We start from the raw sequence: 26,570 nt of genomic DNA, 5'->3' as shown, positions 1-26,570 counted from the left end.
GGGCCCGCGGCGGGTGCAGTCTACGCGCGTCCGTCTCCGCCTCACGCGCACAGACTCGCCGAGCACGGCCAGCACCCGACCCGGGAGGAGACCCCAGAGCTCCCACGGATGGCCTGGTTGTCAGAGGCTGGAGCTCTGACCGCGTGCCCGGAGGGTCAGGGTGGGCCTGGGGAGGCCCAGCGGGGCGGGAGGGCACGCGGTGCCATCAATGACGGCCTGGACGCCTGCTCGAGGGGAGGTTCAGAGCAGCGGACGGAGCTGCGGTCCAGAGGCAGGTCTCCATGCCCAGGCCGCCCCGCCGGGCACGTGCCATCAGCTGAAGGCCCCACGTCACGGCCACAATGGCACCGCGTCGGAGCGAGTCACGTCCCGTCACTGCGGTCCTCATGTCACACCCGGAAACAGCCATCTGAGACGCGGTGAGACAGCATCAGGGCTGCACCCGAGCCCCAGAGGCCCAGCGGACCCGGCGCTCGGCCCTGGAGGATCCAGGGCTTCGGCTCCTTAGCTGGAGCAGCGACGGGTGTGCAGACGGGCAGGCGGTCTGTGCTTCGCTGTTGGGGGCGCAGGCACAGAACAAGGCGGGAGGGAGGGCGCAGGGAGCCTGGAGGGCAGAGGTGGGCGGGGCGGCCCTGGAGCAGCCCCCAGACAGGACAGAGCTACTGGGAAACCTCCCAGGACCCAGCTGGTGCCCACGGCGGGCGGGCAGAGGCGGCAGGGCTCCAGGGAGGCAGGCGCTGTCAGGCTGCGGCTGGAAGTGAGCTCTGGGCCTGCGCCATGTGCAGGGGCAGAAAGCCCACCGCTGCCGGCAGGATCAACACAGAACAAGACACAGCAGAGGAAGGAGGTCCCAATCAAACGAATGCCTAGATAATTCATGTGTTTCAAAACACAAAATCAAAGGGGAAATAAAACCCTATTGAGCAGTAAAAGAATGTCAACATAGGTAGAAGCAGAAAAAACTCCACTTAGAGAAAACTTTATGGCCTTAAATGCTTAAACCAAAAAATGAGCTAACCTCCTAAGCGGTGAGACAGAAAGGAACAGAATAAACCCAGAGAGAAATGAGCAAGACTGGTGACAGAGACGGGCGGCGGCTGACGAAGCAGGGGCTCGGGCTCCAGCTCCGCCTCCCAGTGAAAGCCGCAACCCTGTCCCCACAAGTGAAAGGGTGTCACCAAACGGAGAGTCGACCACTCCTGGTGGACCCGGGAGGGAGGATAAAGAAGAGCGTAGCATGATGACAAAGGGGGCGATTCTACACGGAGACACAGCGACCATCGATACACAGGCACCTCACATCGGAGCATCAAACCTGGTGGGGCAAACGCCGAGGGAACATCAAGAGAAACAGACGGATCCCGTGTCCCAGCTGCAGACTTCAGTGGGCAGATCCAGAGAGTCAGAAGGAATGGCCGAACTCAACACCACCATCGATCAACTGGACGTAACTGACACCTATGAAGAGACTGCTTCATCCTCCAACAGGGGGAAGACACATTCCCCTCCAGTCACGTGGAGCAGTTTCCAAGACAAAGCAGACGCTGGGCCAGGAAATACACCCAGAGACACTTAGAGCATCTACCAAGGCAGACTGCCCTCGGGCCGCGCAACACACCCAGAGACACGTAAGAGGAACAGCAATCACGCAGTGCGTGCTATCAGACCGCAGTGGAAGTGACCTGGGAGCCTGCAACAGAAAGATGGCCGGCTAACCCGACACGCGGAGACTGAACAGCACCTTTCTAAATGAGACACTGCCCAAAGGAGATATCTCAAGAAAAAACTTTAAATACTTAGAACAAGACGAGAATGAAAACACAACTTGTCAACATTTATAGGACGCAGCAAAAGCAGTGCTCAGAAGAAATTTGTGACGCAGAATGCATTTCTCAGAAGAGAAAAAATATCTGGAATCAGATGTTACCTCAAGCAGCTACAAGAGGACATCATCCCTAATACGGGAACCGAAGACACTACGAGAAAACAGTATCTCTCATGGACACAGATTAAAAACAGATAACAAAATATGAGCAAACTGACTCTACAGAAGCATCAAAAGAATCATATACCACAACCAAGTTCATCACACGTATGCAAGGCTGGTCCTACTTCATAAAATCAAATACTGAAAATTATCACACCAACAGACTAAAAGAGAAAAATCACACGATCCTATCAGTATCAGCATCGTATCGTATCAATGCAGAAACAGCACTGGACAAAATCCAACATGCATTCATGACAAGAACTCTCAGCCAACTAGGAAGAGAGGGGCACTTCCTCAACGTGACAGAAAACAGCTACAGCAAGCCCGCAATTAGTATCAGACGTAAAGGTGAGAAACACAAAGCCTTCCCATTAGGCCGAGGTGTAACGCAAGCACGTCCCCTCTCATCACTCTTCCAACGGCGAACTGGAAGTCCCCGCCGATGCAATCAGACAGTGAAAGTGAAAGTGAAGTCGCTCAGTCGTGTCCGACTCTTCACAACCCCATGGACTGTAGCCCACCAGGCTCCTCCATCCATGGGATTCTCCAGGCAAGAATACTGGAGTGGGATGCCATTTCCTTCTCCAGAGGATCTTCCCGACCCAGGGATTGAACCCGGGTCTCCCACATTGCAGGCAGACGCTTTAACCTCTGAGCCACCAAGCCTGCAAAGGGAAAAAAAGACTCAGATGTCTTCAACTTAGGACAAGATTATAGATCCTTCCTAAGTTGAAAATATTATTAAGCTGAAAAACGTATATAACACAGCTCACCTACCAAACATCCTATCTTAGCCTGGTATACCTCAAACAAGCTCAGAATACGTTAGCATACAGCTGGAAAAACCATTTAACAGCAATCCTACTTTACAGATACGTGCTGAATGCCTCATGTCATGTACTAAATACTGTACTGAAAGTGAAAATCAGAATGCTTGTGTGGGCACAGTCGTAGGCGTATCAGCCTTCTGTTTCTTTAATGCACCACTGTTCTTTTTATTTACTTGTTTATTTAAGGCTGTGCTGGTTTCTGAATCTGGCAATAAGGAGTTCATGATCTGAGCCGGAGTCAGCTTCCTGTCTTGTTTTTGCTGCCTGTATAGAGCTTCTCCATCTTTGGCTGCAAAGAATGTAATCAGTCAGATTTGGGTGTTGACCATCTGGTGATGTCCATGTGTAGAGTCTTCTCTTGTGTTGTTGGAAGGGGGTGTTTGCTGTGATCAGTGCGTTCTCTTGGCAAAACTCTTGTTAGCCTTTGCCCTGCTTCATTCTGTATTCCAAGGCTAAATTTGCCTGTTACTCCAGGTATTTCTTGACTGCCTACTTTTGCATTCCAGTCCCCGATAATGAAAAGGACAGCTTTTTTGGGGTGTTAGTTCTAGGTCTTGTAGGTTTTCAAAGAACCATTCAACTTCAGCTTCTTCAGCGTTACTGGCTGGGGCATAGACTTGGATTACCGGGATATTGAATGGTTTGCCTTGGAGATGAACAGAGATCATTCTGTCGTTTTTGAGTTTGCATCCAAGTACTGCATTTCGGACTCTTCTGTTGACCATGATGGCTACTCCATTTCTTCTAAGGGTTTCTGGACCACAGTAGTAGATATAATGGTCATCTGAGTTAAATTCACCCATTCCAGTCCATTTAGTTAGCGGATGCCTAGAATGTCAACATTCACTCTTGCCATCTCCTGTTTGACCACCTCCAATTTGCCTTGATTCATGGACCTGACATTCCAGGTTCCTATGCGATATTGCTCTTTGCAGAATCGGACCTTGCTTCCATCACCAGTCACATCCACAGCTGGGGTGTTATTTCTGCTTTGGCTCCGTCTCTTCACTCTGTCTGGAGTTCTTTCTCCACTGATCTCCAGGAGCATACTGGGCACCCACCGAGCTGGGGAGCTCATCTTTCAGTGTCCTACCTTTTTGCCTTTTCATAGTGTTCATGGGATCCTTAAGGCAAGAATACTGAAGTGGTTTGCCGTTCCCTTCTCCAGTGGACCACGTTTTGTCAGGGTCTCCACCGTGACACAGCATGGCTCCTAGTTTCCCTGAGTCAGATAAGGCTGTGGTCCATGTGATCAGATGGCTTAGTTTTCTGTGACTGTGGTTTTCAGTCCATCTGCCCTCTGATGGAGAAGGGTAAGAGGCTCATGGATGGCAGAGACTGACTGACGGGGAAACTGGGTCCTGTTCTGACGGGCGGGGCCGAGCTCAGTAAGTCTTTGATCTTTTAAAGATTTTCTGTTGATGGGTGGACATGTGTTCCCTCCCTGCTGTTTCAGTTCAGCTCAGTTCAGCTGCCCAGTCGTGTCTGACTCTTTGCGACCCCATGAATAGCAGCACATCAGGCCTCCCTGTCCATCACCACCTCCCAGAGTTCACTCAGACTCACATCCATCGAGTCCGTGATGCCATCCAGCCATCTCATCCTCTGTCATCCCCTTCTCCTCCTGCCCCCAATCCCTCCCAGCATAAGAGTCTTTTCCAATGAGTCAACTCTTTGCACGAGGTGGCCAAAGTACTGGAGTTTCAGCGTTAGTGTCATTCCTTCCAAAGAACACCCAGGACTCATCTCCTTTAGAATGGACTGGTTGGATCTCCTTGCAGTCCAAGGGACTCTCAAGAGTCTCCTCCAACACCACAGTTCAAAACCATCAATTCTTCGGCACTCAGCCTTCTTCACAGTCCAACTCTCACATCCATACATGACCGCAGGAAAAACCATAGCCTTGACTAGATGGGCCTTTGTTGGCAAAGTAATGTCTCTGATTTTTAATATGCTATCTAGGTTGGTCATAATTTTTCTTCCAAGGAGTAAGCGTCTTTTAATTTCATGGCTGCAGTCACCATCTGCAGTGATTTTGGAGACCTAAAAAATAAAGTCTGACACTGTTTCCACTGTTTCCCCATCTATTTCACATGAAGTGATGGGACTGGATGCCATGATCTTCGATTTCTGAATGCTGAGCTTTAAGCCAACGTTTTCGCTCTCCTCTTTCACTTTCATCAAGAGGCTTTTAGTTCCTCTTCACTTTCTGCCACAAGGGTGGTGTCATCTGCATATCTGAGGTTATTGATATTTCTCCCTGCAGTCTTGATTCCAGCTTGTACTTCTTCCAGCCCAGCGTTTCTCATGATGTACTCTGCATAGAAGTTAAATAAGCAGGGTGACAATATACAGCCTTGATGTACTCCTTTTCCTATTTGGAACCAGTCTGTTGTTCCATGTCCAGTTCTAACTGTTGCTTCCTGACCTGCATATAGGTTTCTCAAGAGGCAGGTCAGGTGGTCTGTATTCCCATCTCTTTCAGAATTTTCCACAGAAGTGCACTGGCTGAGACGGACCACGGAGAAGCATGGCCGAGAGAAGCTACCCCTTGTCCAAGGTCAAGGGCAGTGACCAAGAGTGCCAGGCTGTGTCGGCACAGGAGCAGTCAAGAGGGGCTACCCCACGTCCGAGGGCAGGGGCGGCAGCCGAGACAAGCTACTGCACACCCAAGGTCAGGGGCGGCGGCCGAGAGGAGCAACCCCACGTCCAAGAAGTGGTAGCTGCGCAGGCACAGGAGGGCCGAGAGGAGCTACTCCACGTTCAAGGTCAGCAGGGGTGGCCGTGAGGACATACCCCTCACCCAAGGTACGGCACAGTGGCTGCCCTTTGCTGGAGCAGCTGTGAAGAGATACCCCACATCCAAGGTAAGAAAAACCCAAGTAAGACGGTAGGTGTTGCGAGAGGGCATCAGAGGGCAGACACACTGAAACCACAATCACAGAAAACTAATCAATCTAATCACACAGACCACAGCCTTGTCTAACTCAATAAAACCAAGACACGCCCTGCTATTTACCTGGGGCCAAACTATGGTGGAGGTAAGGAAGATGAGGGTGACCTCCTTATTGCCAAATTCAGACTTAAATTGAAGAAAGTAGTGAAAACCACTAGACCATTCAGGTATGACCTAAATCAAATACCTTACGATTATACAATAGAAGTGACAAATAGATTTAAGGGACTAGATATGATAGACGGAGTGCCTGATGAACTATGGATGGAGGTTCATGACATTGTACAGCAAACAGGGATCAAGACCGTCCCCAAGAAAAAGAAATGAAAAAAAGCAAAATGGCTGTCTGAGGAGGCCTTACAAATAGCTGTGAAAGGAAGAGATGTGTAAAGCAAAGGAGAAAAGGAAAGATATACCCATTTGAATGCAGAGTTCCAAAGAATAGCAAGGAGAGATAAGAAAGCCTTCCTCAGTGATCAGTGCAGAGAAATCAAGGAAAACAATAGAATGGGAAAGTCTAGAGATCTCTTCAAGAAAATTAGAGATACCAAGGGAACATTTCATGCAAAGATGGGCTCAATAAAGGACAGAACTGGTATGGACCTAACAGAAGCAGAAGATTTTAAGAGGTGGCAAGAATACACAGAACTGTACAAAAAGATCTTCAAGACCCAGATAATCACGATGGAGTGATCACCCACCTAGAGCCAGAGATCCTGGAATGTGAAGTCAAGTGGGCCTTAGGAAGCATCACTATAAACAAAACTAGCGGAGGTGACAGAATTCCAGTTGAGCTGTTTCACATCCTAAAAGATGATGCTGTGAAAGTGCTGCACTCAATATGTCAGCAAATTTGGAAAACACAGCAGTGGCCACAGGACTGGAAAAGGTCAGTTTTCATTCCAATCCCAAAGAAAGGCAATGCCAAAGAATGCTCAAACTACCACACAATTGCACTCACCTCACACGCTAGTAAAGTAATGCTCAAAATTCTTCAAGCCAGGCTTTAACAATATGTGAAGTGTGAACTTTCAGATTTTAAGCTGGTTTTAGAAAAGGCAGAGGAAGCAGAGATCAAATTGCCAATATCTGTTGGATCAGTGAAAAAGCAAGAGAGTTCCAGAAAAACATCTATTTCTGCTTTACTGACTATGCCAAAGCCTTTGACTGTGTGGAAAGAAAGAAAAGAAAGTGAAGTTGCTCAGGCGTGTCTGACTCTGCAAGCCCACGGACTGGAGCCCACCAGGCTTCTCCCTCCATGGGATCGTCCAGGCAAGAACACTGGAGTGGGTTGCCATTTCCCTCTCCAGGAGATCCTCCTGACCCAGGGATTGAACCCGGGTCTCCTGCATTGCAGGCAGACGCTTTCCCACCTGAGACACTAGGGAACTCCTGAAAGTGAATGCCGCTCAGTCGTGTCTGACTCTTTGCGACCCTGGACTGTAGAGTCCGTGGAATTCTCCAGGCCAGAATACTGGAGTGGGTATTGTTTCCCATCTCCAGGGGACCTTCCCGACCCAGGGATCGAACCCAGGTCTCCCACACTGCAGGCGGATTCTTTACCAGCTGAGCCATGACTGTGTGGATCACCACAAATTGTGGAAAACTCTGAGAGAGATGGGAATACCAGACCACCCGACCTGCCTCTTGAGAAATCTGTATGCAGGTCAGGAAGCAACAGTTAGAACTGGACATGGAACAACAGACTGGTTCCAAATAAGAATAGGAGTATGTTAAGGCTGTATACTGTCACCCTGCTTATTTAACTGATACGCAGAGTACATCATGAGAAATGCTGGGCTGGAGGAAGCACAAGCTGGAAGCAAGATTGCTGGGAGAAATATCAATGACCTCAGATATGCAGATGACACCACCCTTATGGCAGAAAGTGAAGAACTACAGAGCCTCTTCATGAAAGTGAAAGAGGAGAGTGAAAAAGTTGGCTTAAAACTCAACATTCAGAAAACTAAGATCATGGCATCTGGTCCTATCACTTCATGCCAAATAGATGGGGAAACAGTGTCAGACTTTACTTTCTGGGCTCCCAAATCACTGCAGATCGTGACTGTGGACATGAAATTAAAAGACGCTTACTCCTTGGAAGGAAAATTATGACCAACTTAGATAGCATATTAAAAAGCAGAAATTACTTTGACAACAAAGGTCCATCTAGTCAAAGCTATGGTTTTTCCAGTGGTCATGTATGGATGTGAGAGTTGGACTATAAAGAAAGCTGAGTACCGAGGAACTGATGCTTCTGAACTGTGGTGTTGGAGAAGACTCTTGAGAGTCACTTGGACTGCAAGGAGGTCCAGCCAGTCCATCCTAAAGGAGATCAGTCCCGAATATTCATTGGAAGGACTGATGCTGAAGCTGAAACTCCAATACTTCGGCCACCTGATGCGAAAAACTGACTCCCTTGAAAAGACCCCGATGCTAGGAAAGATTGAAGGCGGGAGGAGAAGGGAACGACAGAGGATGAGATGGTTGGATGGCATCACCGACTCAATGGACATGAGTTTGAGTGAGCTCCAGGAGTTGGTGATGGACAGGGAGGCCTGGCGTGCTGCAGGGCGTGGGGTTGCAGAGAGTCGGACACGACTGAGCGGCTTGGGTGAGCTGAGCGGTGCTGAGTCTCCCCTGCTGCAGGAGTTTTCTCTGGTTGCAGCGCGTGGGCTGTGCATTTCGGTGGCTTCTCTTATCCTGCTCCCATGCTCCGGAGCACAGGCTCAGCAGTTGTGATTCGGGGGCTTTGTTGCCCCTCAGCATGTGCTATCTTCCCAGGTCAGGGATTCAACCCATGTCCCCGGCACTGGCAGGCAGATCCCTTACTGAGCCACCAGGGAAATCTGGTCCATCAGTTGTTTACCCTGGTGATCGAGCAGCTGGCTGGGAGCTAAGCCTCACTGCTGACGCCCAGCAACCGGGGATAGCAGCAGACTGCCTATCGCCAGTCCAGAGAAAGATCAAAATTCAAAGCTCGGTTTCTACCAGATATTTATCACTTTCGCACCATTTTAAAACCAAAATTCCTGAAAAGTCGTATTGTCCAGCGTGGGGACCATCTGCACACTGATTGGGGAAAGGATAAAACTACATGCGAAGACAGACATTTGGGATTGGAAATTAAAACCCCAGTAGCATTTACATTAGCTCCTGTAAAATGGAATACCTGCATATGAGTTTTACAAAGTATGTATAAGATCTACACGAGGAAAACTACAAACCTCTGAAGAGAGAAAAGGAGAGAGAGTTCACGTCTGTGGGTACAAAGATTCAACACCGTCAAGGTATCAGATCTTCCCAAATTGATTTGTAGATTTAGGTCAATCCTCATCAAATTCCTATCAAGTCATTTCACGAGTATTAACAAACCGAATCTAATGTTTACAAGGACAGGAGGCGAAAGACCCAGGACAGCCAGCACAACGCTGAAGCAGAAGAACAAGGCCGGAGGACTGACCGTCCCCACCCCAAGACTCGCCGTCACTCAAGACGGGCGGCGCTGGGACCTGCCTGGTGGTCCAGTGGGTAAGAATTCGCCTGCCATTCAGGGCACTCAGGTTCGATCCCTGGTCGGGGAACTTTGATCCCACATGCTGCAGAGCAAGTAAGCCGTGTGCCACAACTGCAGAGTCCACGCACCACAATCAATGACCCTGCAGCCTGACGCAGCAAAAACACAACAGACGGTGTGGGGCTAACAAGTGAAGTGATGGGAGAGAACAGTCCAGAAACAGACTCCTAAACACCGTCACCTGCTCTCCGACAAAGGAGCAAAAGCAATAAAAGGGAGCGGAAACAGTCCCTGAGAATTGTGCTCGACCGCTGGGCATCACGTCCTGAAGCCACGAGTCCAGAGCCAGCCGTCACACACTTGGGAAGACCTGACTCAAACTGGAACCCAGGCCTCAGTGGAAAGCAGGAAACTAAGATACTTCTAGAAGATAACGCAGGAAGAAACCTAGACGACCTTGGGTTCGGCAATGACTTCTTCCCAGCACCACCAACGCACGATTCTTGAAAAGCAAGAGTTGATAGCCTGGATTCTTTACAATTAAAATTCTCTGCTCTGAGAAAGACACTGTCAGGACAACGAAAAGACAGGCCATGCAGAAACTATTTGCAAAAGGTGCATCTGATAAAGGACTCTTATCCAAAACAAAGCACTCTCAAATTCAATACCGAGAAAACTGCCTGACTGCAGAATGGCTCAAAGATGCTAAGAGACACTCCGCCAAACATGATACAAGATGGCAAATATACCTACAGGTGTCCCACCTCGTGTGTCATCAGGTAAACGGAAATGCAAACAAGAGCCCACTGCACAGCTACTGCTGCTGGTGCTAAGTCACTTCAGTCATGTCCAACTCTGTGCGACCCCATAGATGGCAGCCCATGAGGCTCCCCTGTCCCTGGGATTCTCCAGGCAAGAACCCTGGAGTGAGCTGCCATTTCCTTCCCCAATGCATGAAAGTGAAGTCACTCAGCCATGACCGACTCTTAGCGACCCCATGGACTGCGGCCCACCAGCCTCCTCCGTCCATGGGATTCTCCAGGCAAGGGTGCGAGAACAGCCAAATGCTGACCACCAACGACACCAGCGCTGGCAAGGAGCCGGAGCAGCCGCAACTCACACCATCCCTGCTGGGGGTGCGAGGGTGCAGCCGCTTCGGAAGCTTGCAGGCTTCTGAACACACCGCACACGCTCTCACCACGTGGTCTAGCAATTAAGCACCTCGATGTTCACCCAAAGGAGCTGAAAATTTATGACGACACATAACACAGGTATTCGGAGTCAGTGCCAAAATGTGGAAGCAAGCAAGGGGCACTTCAGCAGGTGGATGGATAGGTCCACTGTGGTCCATCCAGACGTGGACTGACCTTGAGTGCTCAAGAGAAACTAGCCCTCAAGCCCTGGTGAGACCTGGAGGAACCTTCAGTTCACATCAGTAAGTGAAAGCAGCCGATCTCAGCAGGGCACACACTGCAATATTCCGAGTCTGTGATGTTCAGAAAAGGCCACACTCGAGCCAGTACAAAGCTCAATGGCCACCAGGGTTTGCGGGTGAGCGGGGATGAACAGGAGGGGCAGAGAGGACTTTCAGGGCAGGGAGCCTACCCTGCGTGAAGACACGAGGGCAGAGGCGCATCGTCACACCCGTGTGCAGACCTGCACGAGACACACCACCAAGAGAGAACCCAGGGTAAACAGAGACCATGGGACTCTCCAGGCCAGAATACTGGAGTGGGGAGCCTTTCCCTTCTCCAGGGGATCTTCCCAACCCAGGGATCAAACCCAGGTCTCCCGCATGGCAGGCGGATTCTTTACCAAGTGAGCTATCAGGGAACCAAACTTCCAGGACCTCTTGGCAGGGACCAAATGTCCTGCAAAGTCAGGAAGGAACACTTACTACCGCGAACTAACACAGCGGTTCCTCAGAATACTGGGTTGAGTCTCCTTATGAGCCGCTTCTGGGGAAACACACGAAAGAACAAGGAGCCGGGATCTTCACACCGTGTTTGCAGCAGCAAAGGTCACAACAAAGGCAAAAACCACGTTCATCAGAGATGAAGGGATACACAAAACATGATATTCCACAGGATGGAATATCACTCAATCCCAAGAAGAAAGGACCCTCTGACGTGGGCTACAACCTGGATGGACCTTGAGGACAGTTTGCTATGTGAAGTAATCCAGCCACTAGAGGAGGAATCCCGAATGATCCCACGTCTGTGAGGTCCCGAGAGCAGCCGGATCCACGGGGGTGGAAAGCAGCACTGTGGGGCCAGGGGCTGGGGGTGGGTGAGCGTTTCGCAGAGACAGCATGTCAGTTCAGGAAAATGAAAACCATTTCTGGAGATGAGCAGTGGTGGTGTTCCCACGACATGAATGTGCTTAAAAACGGCTAAGCTGGGAAACCGCATGTATGCGTACTGTACAATTTTAGTAAGAACGACGTTACTGGAATCGCCCAAGAAAATTCCCAGCATTGCTGCTCGAAAGAGAAATGTAACCGGCTTCTGGCCGGCCTGAGGCATCCCTGATGCTCTGTGTGGTCTCAGATGTAGGCACGGGAAAGCCTCGTCCCCACGACCCAGTGCCCCCGACCCCTCACCAAGCTTGGGACTCGCACACCCAGGAGTGGGGGCCTTGCAGGCCTGCCCCCTGACACGACTGCACCTTCCCCGACCTGGTCCTCTGCACCTTCCGTGAGCGGCCAGCAGGGGGCGCCGATGTCGAGGAGAAGAGCCAGGGGGCCCAGGGGCGCTCAGGCCGGAGAGGGCGGGGACTGCGGATGAAGGGATGCGAGAGGGGGACGGGTGCACAGAGGAGGACGGGGCGCGTGGAGGGGGACCGGGTGCACGGAGGGGGACGGGGCGCGTGGAGGGGGACGGGGTGCACGGAGGGGGACGGGGTGTGCGGAGGGGGACGGGGTGCGCAGCTCAGGACGGGGTACGCGGCGGGGGACGGGGCAGCAGACCACGCTCACGCCCAAGGGGGACCCGCGGCGTCTCCGCTCGGCTTCCCCAGGCGGCGCTGCTACAAGCAGTGGAATAACCCTGGGAAGCCGGGCCCCGCGCCTGCCGAGGGCGCCGCCTTGACGGGACGCACCTCAGCCTCACCTGCACGCGGCCATCCAGCTCCTGCCCGGCCTGCCCGGCCCGCAGCGCGGCCTCCAGCGGCTCCGCGGCCTGCGCCACCGCGCGCTGCAGGCGTTCCAGCATCTGCCTCTTGTCTGGGTCCGCAGTCTCCTGCAGCTTCGTGGAGAACGGCTGTGGTGTGAGGAGAGGCCACGCCGTTAGCCCCGCTCAGCAGAGCCCCGCGCTCGCTGCGGGCTCCACGCGGAAGAGGCCAGTCCTGCCCCCCGCCCACGGCCTCCGGTGGTCTGTGTCCCCAGGGCGTCATCCCGCATGTCCCCAAGAGGCAGGTGGCGCTAAGGTCGCTGGGCCCGTCCCTCTGACGTGACCCTGGACTGAGGCAGCTGCCCTAAGGCCGCGCCCGGGACAGAGAGGTGTCTCCCACAAGGCCTCCATCACAGAGGCCCCACCGCTCAGCCTAGAGGATGACTGCTAAGCTCTAATTTTATTTCTGTTTTGTCTGACGGAGATAATACATCATAAACATAATTACTCTAATTACTAAAGATGGTGATTAAGAAAAAGAACTTGCCTTATCTGACCTCAAAACATGTAACACTGTTTTTTCCAAAACAAAATGTTAAGACTGGAGAGAACTAATTTACGCAGATAACTCTGAAAACCTCCAGGACCACCGACTTAAGAAGCCTGGCAGCTTCACCTCTTGGTCACAGGCCTTTGATTCGGTTGTGACTCCATGGGGAAGGTTCCCAAGTCAGTGCTGACCACGGTGAACGGCGCTGGGCGTCTCCCTTAAGTGGCGGGAGTGGTCACCCTCCCCCCCCCCCCACCCACCTCCCCGCCTCGGGTGTCTCTGCTGGTGGTTTTCCCCACGGCCCAGGGGAGCTCCATGACGGAACCTCGTCACCCTGCATGTCACGGAGCCCGCTGACGACGGCCCCTGTGCTGGGGACGGGGTGGACGGGGGGACATGGGGACCCGGAGCGGCAGTGACCCACCTGCAGGGCGGCTCGCACGTCCTCCAGCACCTGCACTGCCTGGGGCTGCGTCTCCCGGTACCGCTCGAACAGGTAGTTCTGCCGGGCTCTCTTGATGATCTGGGCGCAGAGGAGGGAAGCGGGGTCAGCTGGGTGGTGCCCAGTGCCCGCGCAGAGGGTGACCCTGAGCCAAGAGCGGCGGGGTCCCAGCTGCTACAGGCGGCATCCGAGAACGCGGCTCCCCCTCGCCCTTCTGAGCGGGGTCAGCCTGAGCCCACCCTCCCGCACCCCCGCCCCTGGGGTTGCTCACATGTACCCGGGTTTTCAACAGCATCAAAGCAGGTGAACACAAAGCGCCATCCGCATACACCGCAATACAAGTCCCGCGGGGGGCGCCGGGCGGGGGTTCAAACAGCGTGCACCGAGCCGAGCTGGCTGAGCCAACGTGGGTTTACTAACTCACCGTTTCTTCCCCCGTGCCATCCTCTGTATTTAAAATTTAATGCTAAGAACTCCCTTCACCTTATCGTCAATGTCCGTGATGTTCATGCAGTAGAAGACGTCGAATTTGAAGTAATCCCTCAGCACTCTTCTCAGGATATCGAAGGAGATGTAGGACCTGCAGCGACGGGAGACAGGCTTTTCCACCCGCACAGCACGCGTGCGCTAGAGAGGGGCCCGCATTTCTACCCGCACAGCACGCGCGGTGCGAGAGAGGGGCCCGCCTTTCCACAGGCACAGCACGCACTGCGGGAGGGGGGCCCGCCTTTCCACCTGCAGCACCGCACACAGCCCTGGAGAGGGGCCCGCCTCGCCCCACGGCCCCAGCCTGGGCCGACCCCAGGGCAGCGGGTGGGGAGGGCTCTCAGGCGCAGGAAGGAGAGCGTCTGCTCAGAGTCCAGAGGGCCGCGTCGGGGCTGCGGGGACTACTTCTGCTTGGTTGCCTGGACGCTAGCTTTTCCCCATAGAGCATCAGCGGAATGAGAAGCTTCCACCTGAAGACTGGGCGCCGCGCCTCCGCTCGGCAGGGGACGCTCCTACCTGGCGTGCCCCATGTGCGAGGCGTCGTAGACGGTGGGCCCGCAGCAGTACCATGTCACCCTCCTTCCGTCTTGCGGCACAAACACGTCCTTGGATGGAAAGGAGGGAATGACCGTCACGAGGGGCGCAGGACCACTGCCGGCCACGAGCGGCTCGCGCACGTTCACAGGACCGCGTAGCTTGAAGCAAGCCGCGGTCCGGGCTGGGGCTGGGGCGCCGCACTGGACCCGCGACCCTGAGCTCCACGACCCAGGGGCCCGGGGAGCAGGCCCCCTCCTCCCTAGGACTCCACTCACGGACACAGGCCGGGGGTCAAGGAGACGGGTGCCCCCATTCTGCTGCTTTAACGAGAGCAGCCTCCGTTCCTCAGGGACCTGCTGTGAGCCAGGCCAGAGCCGAGCGTGCTGACTGTCCAGCACTTGCTCCCAGAACAACGTGAGCTTTCCTTACCCAGCTGCCGGAGGCCCACTCTCCTGGAGGATCCGGCCTAGGGAGTGAGGCCTCCAGCCGGCTGCCCAAGGTCTCAGGTCAGTTCAGGGCCCACTGTTCCCAACCAGGGGGACACACAGCCCTGGAGAGGGGCCTGCCTCGCCCCACAGCCCCAGCCTGGGCCAGCCCCAGGTCAGCGGGTGGGTAGGGCTCTCAGGCGCAGGAAGGAGAGCGTCTGGTCAGAGTCCAGAGGGCCGCGTCGGGGCTGCGGGGACTACTTCTGCTTGGCTGAGGGGGACCCTGCTGCCCATCTGCTCAGGGTGCTGGCCCACAGAAATGCGTCAGCCCTGGGCAAAACCCCTGGAGCCTCTGATCCTGCTGAGCGAGCCCTGGCCAGTCCAGGGCCAACCTGCCTTCGCCCTCACGCCTGCCGGGCTCCCGACAGCCACGGGCCCCACTCGGCTGGCACTGTGACCGCAGGTGCCACCACGTGTCCCCGGAGGGCATGCAGACTCCTGGCCCTGCGCACACCCAGAGCCAGGAAGCTGAGGGCAGCCCCGGGAGGCGTGCCACACGGGTGTGCACGCGTGCTCCCGAACACAGCCCTGCGGAGGACGCTCCCCCGCCAGCCGAGGGGTCCTCCAGAGCCACCCCCACCACCCGCAGCCCCCTACCTTCCTCCGGGTCAGGCTGTTGTACAGGCGGAGCTGGCACGGCTCGGACCTGGCTGGAGGAGACCACGCGGGCTGTGCCCGCCGCCCTCTGCCTGCTGGAGGGAGAGCACAGCTGGGTCAGTGCGGGACGAAGTGATACCATGGGGCTCTGACGGTGTGGCCTGATCCAGTGCCACCGCCCCCAATCCCCGCTCTGCTTGCTCACATCTGAGTGGCAGCGCATCCCACAACCCCTTCCCAGTGGGCCAGAGACGGCTCGCCACACCTGCCTCCCGCCGCTGGCTCTAAGCACGGTGCACCCGCACAGCCGGAGGCGCACAGGTAGGCCACGGGGCTGAACCGATGTCCGCCCACCCCCGGGGAGGATGCCCCTCTGGAGGCTTTGGGGGATGTGGACCACCTCCAGGCCCAGGAACCGGGTCAGACTAGAAACAGCCGCTGGCCCATGGCCGCCAATGGTCAGTAGCATGGCCTGCAGCCCAGGCTCATCTCCACCAGCAGGCGGCCGGCTCCCCACCCCCGGAACATGCGGGCTCCCGAGCTCGGCTCTGATGCAGAGCCCAGGGCTCCACCCTGGTCCCAGAGCCTTTGGGAACAGCCTGCGGGCACATCACAGGCGTGGGGAGGGGGCTCCTGGAGCCCAGCCTCCTCCACTTACAGTCACCAGGGAAGCCCCGCCCTCCTCCCTGACCCCCATCATCTCCTCCTGGCCATTCCCCTGCCCTGTGGCTGTGAGCCCGAGCGGCCCACTGCACGAAGGGCCGGCCTGATGGACTGCAACGAGGGCCTGGGAGGTGGGTGGGGTTGGGGTAGCTGTGTCCCGAGGCGCCGGGAGAGACACCAAGTCTTTACACCCTCCACCCCCACTCGGGGCACCGGTGACCCTCCCGACACCCCGGGGCACTGCTGCACGCCTAACCTGGCCGAGCTGGACTGCCTGCGTGCCCCCTGCACCCCTTCGGGCACAGGCTCCTGGTCTCAATGCCGCCCACACCCCGCTGCTGCGTCTGCGAGGCGACCGTCCTGCCACCAGAGGACCGCCCGCTGCTCCCTGAGGGTCACGGAGAACGCAGCCCTGGGCCCGGCTTCGGGCCACCCAGAGGATGCACTGACCGGTGAAGGTGGCAGACGGCTGTGTGTGTGTGTGCGTGCGTGTGTGGGTGCACACCAGCGGGTGCGGGGGCACAGACAGAGCCACCCAGCAGCCCCCGACTCCAGGCCCAAGTCGCGGACACACGGAAGGGCTCCTGTGGTCAGCGGCCGGCCAGGCCTCACCGGGAACACAGCCGGTGACTCAGCGACGCTCCTCGGGGCCCTCTGGGGCGCCGCCTGCCGCTCCCCCAACTGAGACACTGCAGGTCCCTGCACAAGAGACGCTGCTGCCCCGGGGGGTGACCGGGAGCTGGCCGGAGGTGCCCACATGCGCGCCCAGAGCCGGGGTGAAGGCGGGGCTTGCAGGACTCAAGGCTCATGCGAGGGGGTGGCAGCGACAGGACCCAGCAGCGGGCACAGGCAGGGGCCTGGCCAGAGGGACGCCCTTCAGCACACGGGGTCACACTCGGAATTCCACGACCCCGGAGTAGCTACTGCCCAAGAGCTGGTAAGCAGTCACAGAGATTGGCACTCAAAATCCCCTGGCCAAAGGGAGAGTCGGGAGGTGTCCTCGGGGCCCCAGCTTAATGAAAAGGGAGGGTAGTCAGAGGCTTTGGGGACCCACTGCACCGCGCCTGGCACCGATGGTCTCCGCCAGGCACAGCCCTCCAGCCGTGCCCAGCCTTCCTCCGGCTGGTTGGGAACAGCACCCCCGCCCAGGCACATGCAGAAGCGCAGCCCTGACCCACGAGCACACCACCAGCACAGCACGCCCGGCTCACCGAGGCCCGGAAAGCGAGGCTCCGGGCAGGGAGGGGGTCGGGGTGGGGGGACAAAGAGGACGCGCCAGCCCGCACACCCGGCTCACTGAGGCCCGGAGAGTGAGGCTCCGGGCAGGGAGGGGGTCGGGGGTGGGGGGACAAAGGGGACGTGCCAGCCCGCACGCCCGGCTCACCAAGGCCCGGAGAGCGAGGCTCCAGGCAGGGAGGGGGTCGGGGGTGGGGGGACAAAGAGGACGTGCCAGCCCGCATCTGCGTGGCCCGGGGGCCACACACACTGCAGCCTCGCAAGAGGGGCGGCTCGGAGGGTCACACCCTGGGGACCCGTGGGGCTGTGAGCCGCCCTCTGCGGGGAAGAGCAGGCCCTGAAGCTCCTCTCGGGAGGGGGATGGGGCACTGGGGGGCAGCAGAGAGTGCCCCAGGGCAGGGTCGCCCAGGACAGGCTGGGGGACGTCAGACGCACCAGCGAGGCAGACGCTCGGCCACTGGCACCCAGGGACTCAGCAGAGGACACCGACCCTGAGGATTCTGAGCCCCAGTCCACCAGGCATCCTGCCGCTCGGGGTCCCCAAGGGCTCCCTGGAGGCATCCGTGTCGGGGCACCATGAAGGCCTCCCTGCCCTGGGGAACCCGCACCCGCCCTTCCCAGTGGGTGCCTGTTGTCACTCTCCCTCAAGCTCCAGGCTGGAGGTTTCAGCTCCAGACAGACGGCCACGCCAAGGCTGCGCCCTGCCCACCCTGACCCCACCCCGGAGCCCACACCCTAGGGAGAAGCACCGCCTCCACTGGGGAAGGGGCGTCTGCGGCAGGATCACCCCAGAAACCAACGCCCACCCCACCCCATCCCACCCCTTACAGAGGGGGCCAGCAGAGCGCAGGTCCCCAGCGTCCCCCGTGAAAGTGAAAGTCGGTCACTCGACTCTGCGACCCCACGGACCATACAGTCCATGGGATTCTCCAGGCCAGAGTGCTGGAGTGGGTAGCCGTTTCCTTCTCCAGGGGATCGTCCCAGCTGAAGGATCTAGAAAAGACCCCGCAGTCTGCCCGGCCCACCAGGGACCACTGAGACCACACGTGGACCCCCCGACCCCCTGCTCTAGGGGGTGCACACCCCAAGCCAGGCTGGGGGGACAGGTGCTCCAGGGCACCAGCCACTATGGATTCATCTACAGATTCATGGGAGGGGAGACCACCCAGAAGCCAGATGCCCCCTGCACACCACAACCGGGCCCGGCGGGGCGGGGAGCAAGAGCTCTGAGCCCCTCTCCTCTCAAAGCCCAGAAATGCCTTCGCTCTGGGTGCCCAGGGTTCACACCACTAACGCCGCTTCAGGACCCGATGGTGGATGCGCACACCTGTGACCTCGGGGAAAACTTAAGGAGAAGCAAGCCAAGTCCACGCAGGGTCAGGGAGCTGACGGTTAAGGCGGGCCCCACCCGGCCAGCGGGTCCACCACAGCAGCGTGGGGTCATGATCCTCGGGGCTGACACCTCGGGTTTCATCCTAACCTCCCCTTGGGGCGCTCCAGCTGCTCCCCCACAGCCAGCAAGGAGGGTCTCACGGCCAGAAGCTGCTCTGCTACTCACTTGCTTGGAGCCCACAGGGCGGGCCTGTGGTGCGGGGGCCACCCAGGATGGCGGCCACGTGCCGGAACCAGCGGGCTACATGGAAGAGCTGAGGGTCGGCCGGAGGGCCCGAGAGCTGCCTGAAGGCGTCCACGTCCGCCTGGGACAAGGCAAAGCCCTGCACGTAGCTACGCGTGCTGAGATGAGCATCCAGCGCCCGCACCCGGGCCGCCTCGTCACTAATACCCAGGATGGCCCTGTAGTCGGGAGCTGCAAAGACAGAGGACGTGTGTCAGTGGGCCCAAGGGCCTGAGTGAGCCCAGGATCGGGGCCGGGGCTCCGCCTTCCGGGCAGGAGACACTGAGGACGGGCGGGAGCACGGGTGTGGAGCGACTGCCTGTGGGCTCCAGGCAGGACAAGTACGTTTCAGAACCAGAAAAACGGGGCTTTGGCAGGCTGTAAGAGTTAGACGCATGAGCTGCACACTGAGCTGGCTAACCGCACAGCTGCTGATGTTCACCTCAATTACACAAGTGCGCACGCACGCACACACACACACACACACACATCCCTGCTAGGCACTGGGTGCCGGAGGGCCAGTGCTGACCGTTACACACACAGAGTTTCGCCTCAATTACTTACACACACACACACACACACACACACACACACACACACACATCCCTGCTAGGCACTGGGTATCGGAGGGCCAGTGCTGACCGTTACACACACACACACACACACACACACACACACACAGAGGCTGCTAATTTTCACCTCAATTACACACACACACAGAGTTTCGCCTCAATTACACACACACACACACACACACACTCCTGCTAGGCACTGGGTATCGGAGGGCCAGTGCTGACCGTTACACACACACAGGCTGCTAATTTTCACCTCAATTACACACACACACAGAGTTTCTCAATTACACACACACACACACACACGCACACACACACACACCCCTGCTAGGCACTGGGTCCAGACGGCCGGTGCTCACCGGTCCCCTCACCCTGGGTGGGCTATGGGCAGCGGTGAGAACCGCAGAGCTCTCCAAACCCACACTGGCCAGGCTTCCAGTGGCCAAGGCCCAGCACCGAGGAGGCCTGCAGCCTGTCCCAAAACGCCTGCTCGAGGCAGCTCCACCTGCCCAGAGAGGAGCCCACTGGCCAGCGCCTGGCACAGGCCTGCCCCTGGCAGGGGCCCGAGGCCACTGCTCTGCCTTGGAGCCACGAGGACAGGTGTGGGAGGACAGAACCCCAGCCTGAGCAAGGACCAGCCGGCAGCCTCTGCCAACAGAAGGCCCTGGATCCTGACCACCCTGAGATCTCGCCCCGACCCCACCAAGCCGCTCGCCGCCCCCTCCTGCCCCCCGGTCACTGCGTGACCCCGTGTCACGGCTCCAGCCACTGGCCGGTGCCCTTGCCTCCTGCGGGGGGCGGGGCAGGCGGAGGCACCAGGCCCCGTGGCCGTGGGGAGGGGGCTGGTCTCGCTTCCTTCCACAGACGCGCCAAGCTGGGAGGCGGTGCTGACTGCTGTCTCATCTCCCCGAAGCGCTCCCGTCCACTTCCCGACACTGTGTGCTCCTCTCTCGCGCTGGATGAGACTGACTCAGTTCAGGAAGCTACCTTGAGGGCCTGCCGGCGGGTAGACGGAGCTGAGGGGAAGGCCAGTGCGTGTCCTGGAGGGGCTACATCGCCCTTGAGCACCTGGCTGCCCTGCATCGGCCCCCAAGCTCACCCTCCCCGTCTCTGCTGCAGCCGCCTGGGCCGGAGCGCAGAGAAGCCTTGCCCTCCGTGTCCCCCGCACGCCCCACCTCGTGCCCCCGGAACCACACTGGACAGACAGACTGCCCTCACTCCGGGTGAAGGCCAGGGAAGAGGCACCCCCTAGGACCCGCTGACCTGGACAGTGGCTGCCCTGGGCTGGGGTGCTCCCGGGGCGTTTAGGCCCCCTCTTTTCTCTCACTGCCCGCGTTTTCTGCAATAAGCGCAGGTCCTTTTCACAATAAGAAAAACACGTCAAACGTTTCACCAACCAGATGGCTTTAAAGTGCTAATGAAGCAGGTGAGGGGACAAGGGCTCGGCGGGTTTGCACCCCTCCTGGGTGGGTGGACCCCCTCCCAGGTAAACAGGTGCACACACACCCACGCACACACATGCATCACGCTCGTAAAGCTGCGGTGTTGGCGAGATTACACTTGTAACTGCTTGAAATACTGCCGGGCGCACAGCCAGCGCCCACCAGCTACTGTTATTATCATCATTATTATTTTACTCGCTCCTTGTGTTATTACTGCTGAAGTGGCCCTGGAGGAGTTTACCCAGGGATCACACACGCATTTATTACTAAGAGTCCTGTCTGGAGCAGGGAGCCCGCGGGGCAGAGGGCCAGTCATCGGGTCGGTGTGGTAGCTGCGTTCCAGCCGAACTTGAGGAAACAAATTTAAAAATAGGTCAGCTTTCAAGTGGCTGTGGGTTTGGGCCAGACTGCAGTTTGGCGGTGGGCCCATGATGCCAAAGGCAATGAGTAGACTCAGAAGCGGGGCACCCATCGCTTCCCCGAACCCCTCCCCCGGGAGCCCCACGCTCACACAGCGACTCCCAGCACTGCGTCCACCTGTCCACTGCGGGGCCATCCAGACACACAGCTTCTGACTGTGGGAAGGCCCTGAACGTGCACCGTGGTCATCACGGTTTAGAAAATGCTTAACTGAACTTACACAAATCCGAGAGCCAGGTGAGGAACCCAAGTCACACCGGCTGTGGCCTCCCAGCTCCTTCCTTCCCCGCAGCGGGTACAGCCGCCCGCCCGCGCCTGCCAACGCCCCCAACCCCCCCCCCCCGGCCCCCCGCCCACCTCCTGCTCCGTTCCAGCCAGGCTCTCGCTCGGGGAAGCCCCTGGACCAAGGAAGCACTGCCAGCTAAGAGAAGCACCCGATCCATGCCTCCAGAGACCTTCAGAATCAGAGCCTGGGGGTAAGGCGGCTCCCCTGGGCCCTGCCCTGCCGACCTCAGTGGCTAAGATCCCGCAGGCAGCTTGCTGATGCTCAGACCCCTCCCCAGCAGGCATGCCTTCCTCCTAGCATCCAGGCCAGGTCTGTTTCTGTTCCAAGACCAGCTTGGGTGCAGTGGGGGTCTGCACCCATCCCTCGCTGGCTGCAAGGCCCCAGGAGCACGCGGCCCTGAGGGTCAGGCCCTTCCTGCAAAGCCCCTTTCAGCTCCCAAACCCACTTCTGCCACCACCTGTCACTGGGGGACCCCTTCAGGCCTATTTCTCTTTCCTGGAGTGTTCCCAATCTGAGAAGCCTTCTGGAACAAAAGCATCCCCCCATAGGACTCTGGGGGGCCAGAGAGACGCATGCACCCCTGCTCTCCTGCACAGCGGCAACGCCACCCTCTCCTGAGCGTGAGGGCCCCCACCTCCCTGAGCACAGCCCCGGACGTCCAGCTGCCACTTGCCCACACGGTGCCCCCAGGCATCATGTCTTGCCTCCAACCTAGGTTTCAGGGAACGGCACGGCCACCTTCCCCGGCCACCTTCCCCACAGCAAACCCGGCACCCGACCCGGTCCACCCCAACCCATCCACTTCTCATGCCCACTGCTGCCACTGCCCAGGCCACGGGTCACCAGCGTCTTGGGGACTTCCTGGTCTCCCTGCTTCAGTCCACACGGGGGAGGGGGCAGACGCCTTGCCAGGGCTCAAAGGCAAGACCCACAATCCGCAAATGGCTCCAGGCCCTTGCAGACCATGGCCTGTAGCCATCTCCAGCCTTCCCCCACCCTCTGGCCTCAGGAACTTGCTCGAAAGCAACGCAGCGGTCCTCAGGTCTCATTGCCAGGGGAGAGTGCTCTCTGTAGTGCCCTCTGCCAGGCCCCTCGGACCCTTTCTCCTGGAGGCTCAGCTCCCAAACCCGCCTCTGCTGCCACCTGTCTTCCCTGCTGCCAGGCCCTCCCCCAGACCCAGGCGCTCCGTCTCTGGGCTGCAGGGCTGGGCTTGGCCGGAAGATGGATGGATGCCCACCGCTGCCTCTAGACCTGGACCAGCAGGGTCTCCACAGTGATCTACCATGCTCCACCCTGCTGTGGGCGGCCGGCAGGGGAGGCCTTGCCGAGGTTTTGCCAGATTCTGCAGCCTCAGAGGAAGGGGCCCGGGCCCTGAACCACCTCCGCGGACTCGGGCCACCCAGCAGCATGCACATGGGGAAGTGACCAAGAAAGGAATGGTCCATGCCAGGGCAGTGCTGGGCTTCTGAGCTCCGGCCACCCCTTCCCGCTGGATGTTAAGCCGAGGAAGGCCCGACGCCCGGCCTTGCCCCCGGCCACACCCCCATGCCCAGCAGCGTCCGGCAGAGCCGGTGCCCAAAGCACACCCCCAAATGAACCAAGCGGCAGAGCTCCGGAAGTGCCCTGCTGTGAGGCGCATCTCCTGCACGGATGGAGCAGCACATCCGTGTCAGCACGCTGTTGTGAACTCCTGGACACGCTCCCCCCGAAACAGCAGGTGTGAGCCCTCACGGGGCACTCGTTAGTCCTGGGGCGCATCACCAGCTGATGCCCGGACACAGTGTCTGCATGGCACCGCTGCCCGGGGAAGGGTGGGGCGGGGTGGGAGTGTGGACACTGGGCGCTTTCATCACCACCCAAGGACACTATCTCCCCCGACTCTTAGACTGGGAATACCAGGAGACACGAGTGCATGGATGAGCAAATATCTGTAGTCTACACACACGTGCACTTCAGTTTTCTCTGAGAAACATAGAAAATACAGCCTGCTCCCCTTGTCTGCCCTGACCCACTCTGGAACTGGGGCATTTGGTGCTGATCTGAACAGACTCCCCAAGGCAGAGTCGTCAGGGTCGCTGCTACTGTCATACAGGCCCTGGCAAGCTGTGTGACCTCAGACAAATCACTCACCTGCTCTGAAACTCAGGACTCCTATCTGCACGGCAAGGGTAGTATTAACCACAAAGGCGTGCTCTGAGGATGACAGGCCCCCACAGATGTGTTCAGCACAGACTCATGCTGAGAAGAATGCTAAGTGCTCCTGTATTGTAATGGGATGGTTAGAGAGCATCACTGACTCAATGGACATGAATCTGAGCAGACTCCAGGAGATCGAGGAGGACAGTGAGGCCTGGTGCGCTGCATTCCATGGGGGTGGCAAAGAGTTGGACATGACTGAGTGACTGAACAACAACTGTTATTACAAACAACTTTGAATTCTACAGTATAAAAAATTAAACTGCAAGTCTGACCCAACTCACCGCCACTGAAGAGGCCTGACCTGCAGGGCAAGGCCTCTGAGATGCGCGCAGTCCACCCTGGGGGTCACGAGGGATGAGACTCACCTTTCTAAAACACACAGGAATGGGCCTGGTGTTCAAGCTACAAAGGAGAAACTTTAACTCCAGTGGCATCGCAGGGGACCACCAACTTAAGAAAGACGATACAAAATGGGAAGGTTATTCTAAATGAGGGACTCCTTAACAATTCTGGGAAGATGGTCACTATCGATGATTCTAACCTTGAGGGGAAAGAAAGCGTTCAGAACCCGGGGACCAGGAACATCTAGAACTCTGGCAGCTGCGTGAAGCCCTTACCATTTCATTTCCTGTTTCCTCAGGGGATGGCCCGAGGTTCTTGCCTTTGAGAAAAGCCTAGACCAGGGGTGTATGTGGGGAGGCAGGGGTGGGGGGCAGGCGTCAGCTCTAAAACAAGAGAGGGCAGAGTGTGGGCTAGGAGCTGTGGCCCTTAATTTTAGGACGAGGACAACCTGTCAGCCACCCAGACAGCTTAATCTGTATGCAGCAATCTTCCAAAAACAGGGCAATTCTTACTAAGCCTCTGAAAATCCCCAGTTCTGAAGCAGTTCAAAAGAACTAAAAAAACTGAATTTGTCATTTCTGATCTCAAATGAAAAAGGAAGAGAGAGACCAAGGAAGGAAGGAAAGAAACAATCTTGGGCTTTCAACCCGGACAGCACCCATTTCAGCCAAGTGTTCTTAACCTCTACCAACCACTATAAGGCTCACTGCATCTTTTTAAACCTGCCCCACGTGGGGAAGGGGCAGAGGTGGAACCCCAGCCCTGCCCGCCCCAGAGACTGGGCTATCAACCAAGCTGCTATTTTTCCGAGTCCGGGTGGACTTCCGAGGGCCGAGGATCTGGGTGGGTGGAGCCAGTGCTGGAATGCAGGCACACCTGTCCGGTGGAATGTGGGGTGCCTGGATGGTGGGTACCCCAGCAACCCTGTCATCAGGAGCCTCCCATGTCACCGGGTCCAGCTGCTTAGAGCTCCCTGCCAGGAATCCCAGGAGCAAGGGGGACCCCAGAGGCCAGCGAAGTGTGTACAGTCTAAGCAGGGCAGCCAGAGAATAAAAACGACACCCTGAGAGTGCTTCCCAAGGAAAGCTTGCCCCGGACTCCGGAATCCGCGGACTACCTCCGCTCTGTCTGGCACCCCGCGATCTTGCAGGAGGGAGGGTGAGCAGGGAACCAGCATGCCCCGGAGGCTGCCTGGGGGCGGCCTGTCTTCCGGCTGGTGACACGAGTGATCCGTGGGGACAAAGCCTGAGACGCTCACGGAACCCCGGGGGCGGCGATTAAGGGGGAGCAGCAACGCCGCGACCGGGCAGGTCCCCGCGGCCACCGCTTGCAGCCGCAGATGACAGCCTTCGTGAAACCCCATCCCCTTCCCGTGGGTCCGCGTCCGGCTCCCTCGGTCCCACGTTCCTATGTGTCAACGGGGGCCGGGCGGCCCCAAACGACCCTGGGGCTGGGCCTGCCCCCCAAATCCCAGGGGGCAGGAGGCGGTGAGGTCCGGCCCAGGGGCCGGCAGGGGAACGCAGAACCAGCCCCCGGGGTCGGGGCGCAGGGGGACCCGGCGGCCTCGAGGTCTGGGAGGGCCTGGGGAGAGGCGGCCCCGGCAGGGCCCGGGACGGGGTTGGAAGAGCGCGCCCGCCGGGGAAAACCCGGGGGTCCGGGCCCGCCCTCTGCGCGCCCTGGGGCCCGCCCCTCAGAGACCCGGCGCCCCCGGCTCCCCGTGGCCCCGCGGCCCGCGGCTGCCCCGCCCGCCCCTCGCGCGCGCTCACCGTGCTCCGTGGAGGACCCTGCCATCACCCGAATCCCGCACTCGCGGAGACCGCCGCGGCTTCCCAGAATCTGATGCAACCGCCGCCCCGGAAATCCCGCCCCCAAGCCGCCGGCCTTCCGGGATCCGCCCGGTCGCTAGGCAACCACCCGCGCGCCGACGCCGCTGGCCCCGAGCATGCTGGGAATCTTTTTATTTATTTTACTCAATTTTTATTCACGTTAAGGAAATCAGTCCTGAATGTTCATTGGAAGGACTGATGTTGAAGCTGAAACTCCAGTACTTTGGCCACCTGATGCGAAGAACTGACTCATTGGAAAAGACCCAGATGCTGGGAAAGACTGAAGGCGGGAGAAGGGGATGACAGAGGATGAGATGGTTGGATGGCATCACTAAATCAATGGACGTGAGTCTGAGTGAACTCCGGGAGTTGGTGAAGGACAGGGAAGCCTGGCGTGCTGCAGTCCATGGGGTCGCAGAGTCGGATACAACTGAGCGACTGAACTGAACGGACAGTTGATTAACAA

General features: G+C 57.8%; 1 protein-coding gene across 4 annotated transcripts in view; it reads right to left on the bottom strand.

Annotated features, from left to right (window-relative positions):
* Positions 1-26,121, bottom strand: part of CARS1 (cysteinyl-tRNA synthetase 1) — a 43,873-nt gene extending 17,752 nt beyond the window's left edge. For 3 of the 4 annotated variants that reach the window (XR_003586395.2, XR_006057453.1, XM_027959343.2), the window contains exons 1-7: positions 26,045-26,121; positions 18,958-19,206; positions 15,501-15,595; positions 14,398-14,486; positions 13,879-13,975; positions 13,378-13,476; positions 12,404-12,553 (exon numbers count right to left, since the gene is read on the bottom strand). Coding sequence is in view for 2 of the 4 variants with exons in the window: in XM_027959343.2 (XP_027815144.1) it covers positions 12,404-12,553; positions 13,378-13,476; positions 13,879-13,975; positions 14,398-14,486; positions 15,501-15,595; positions 18,958-19,206; positions 26,045-26,069 (804 nt within the window). In the remaining 2 variants the exon portion in view is untranslated. The remainder of the gene's footprint in view (positions 1-12,403; positions 12,554-13,377; positions 13,477-13,878; positions 13,976-14,397; positions 14,487-15,500; positions 15,596-18,957; positions 19,207-26,044) is intronic. The other variant, XM_027959344.2, reaches the window with a different exon arrangement.
* Positions 26,122-26,570: the final 449 nt, after the last annotated feature.

Source organism: Ovis aries, chromosome 21 (genome assembly GCF_016772045.2).
Source record: "Ovis aries strain OAR_USU_Benz2616 breed Rambouillet chromosome 21, ARS-UI_Ramb_v3.0, whole genome shotgun sequence".
Classification (NCBI taxonomy): Eukaryota; Metazoa; Chordata; class Mammalia; order Artiodactyla; family Bovidae; genus Ovis; species Ovis aries.
This window is presented reverse-complemented; position numbering and strand designations above follow the sequence as displayed.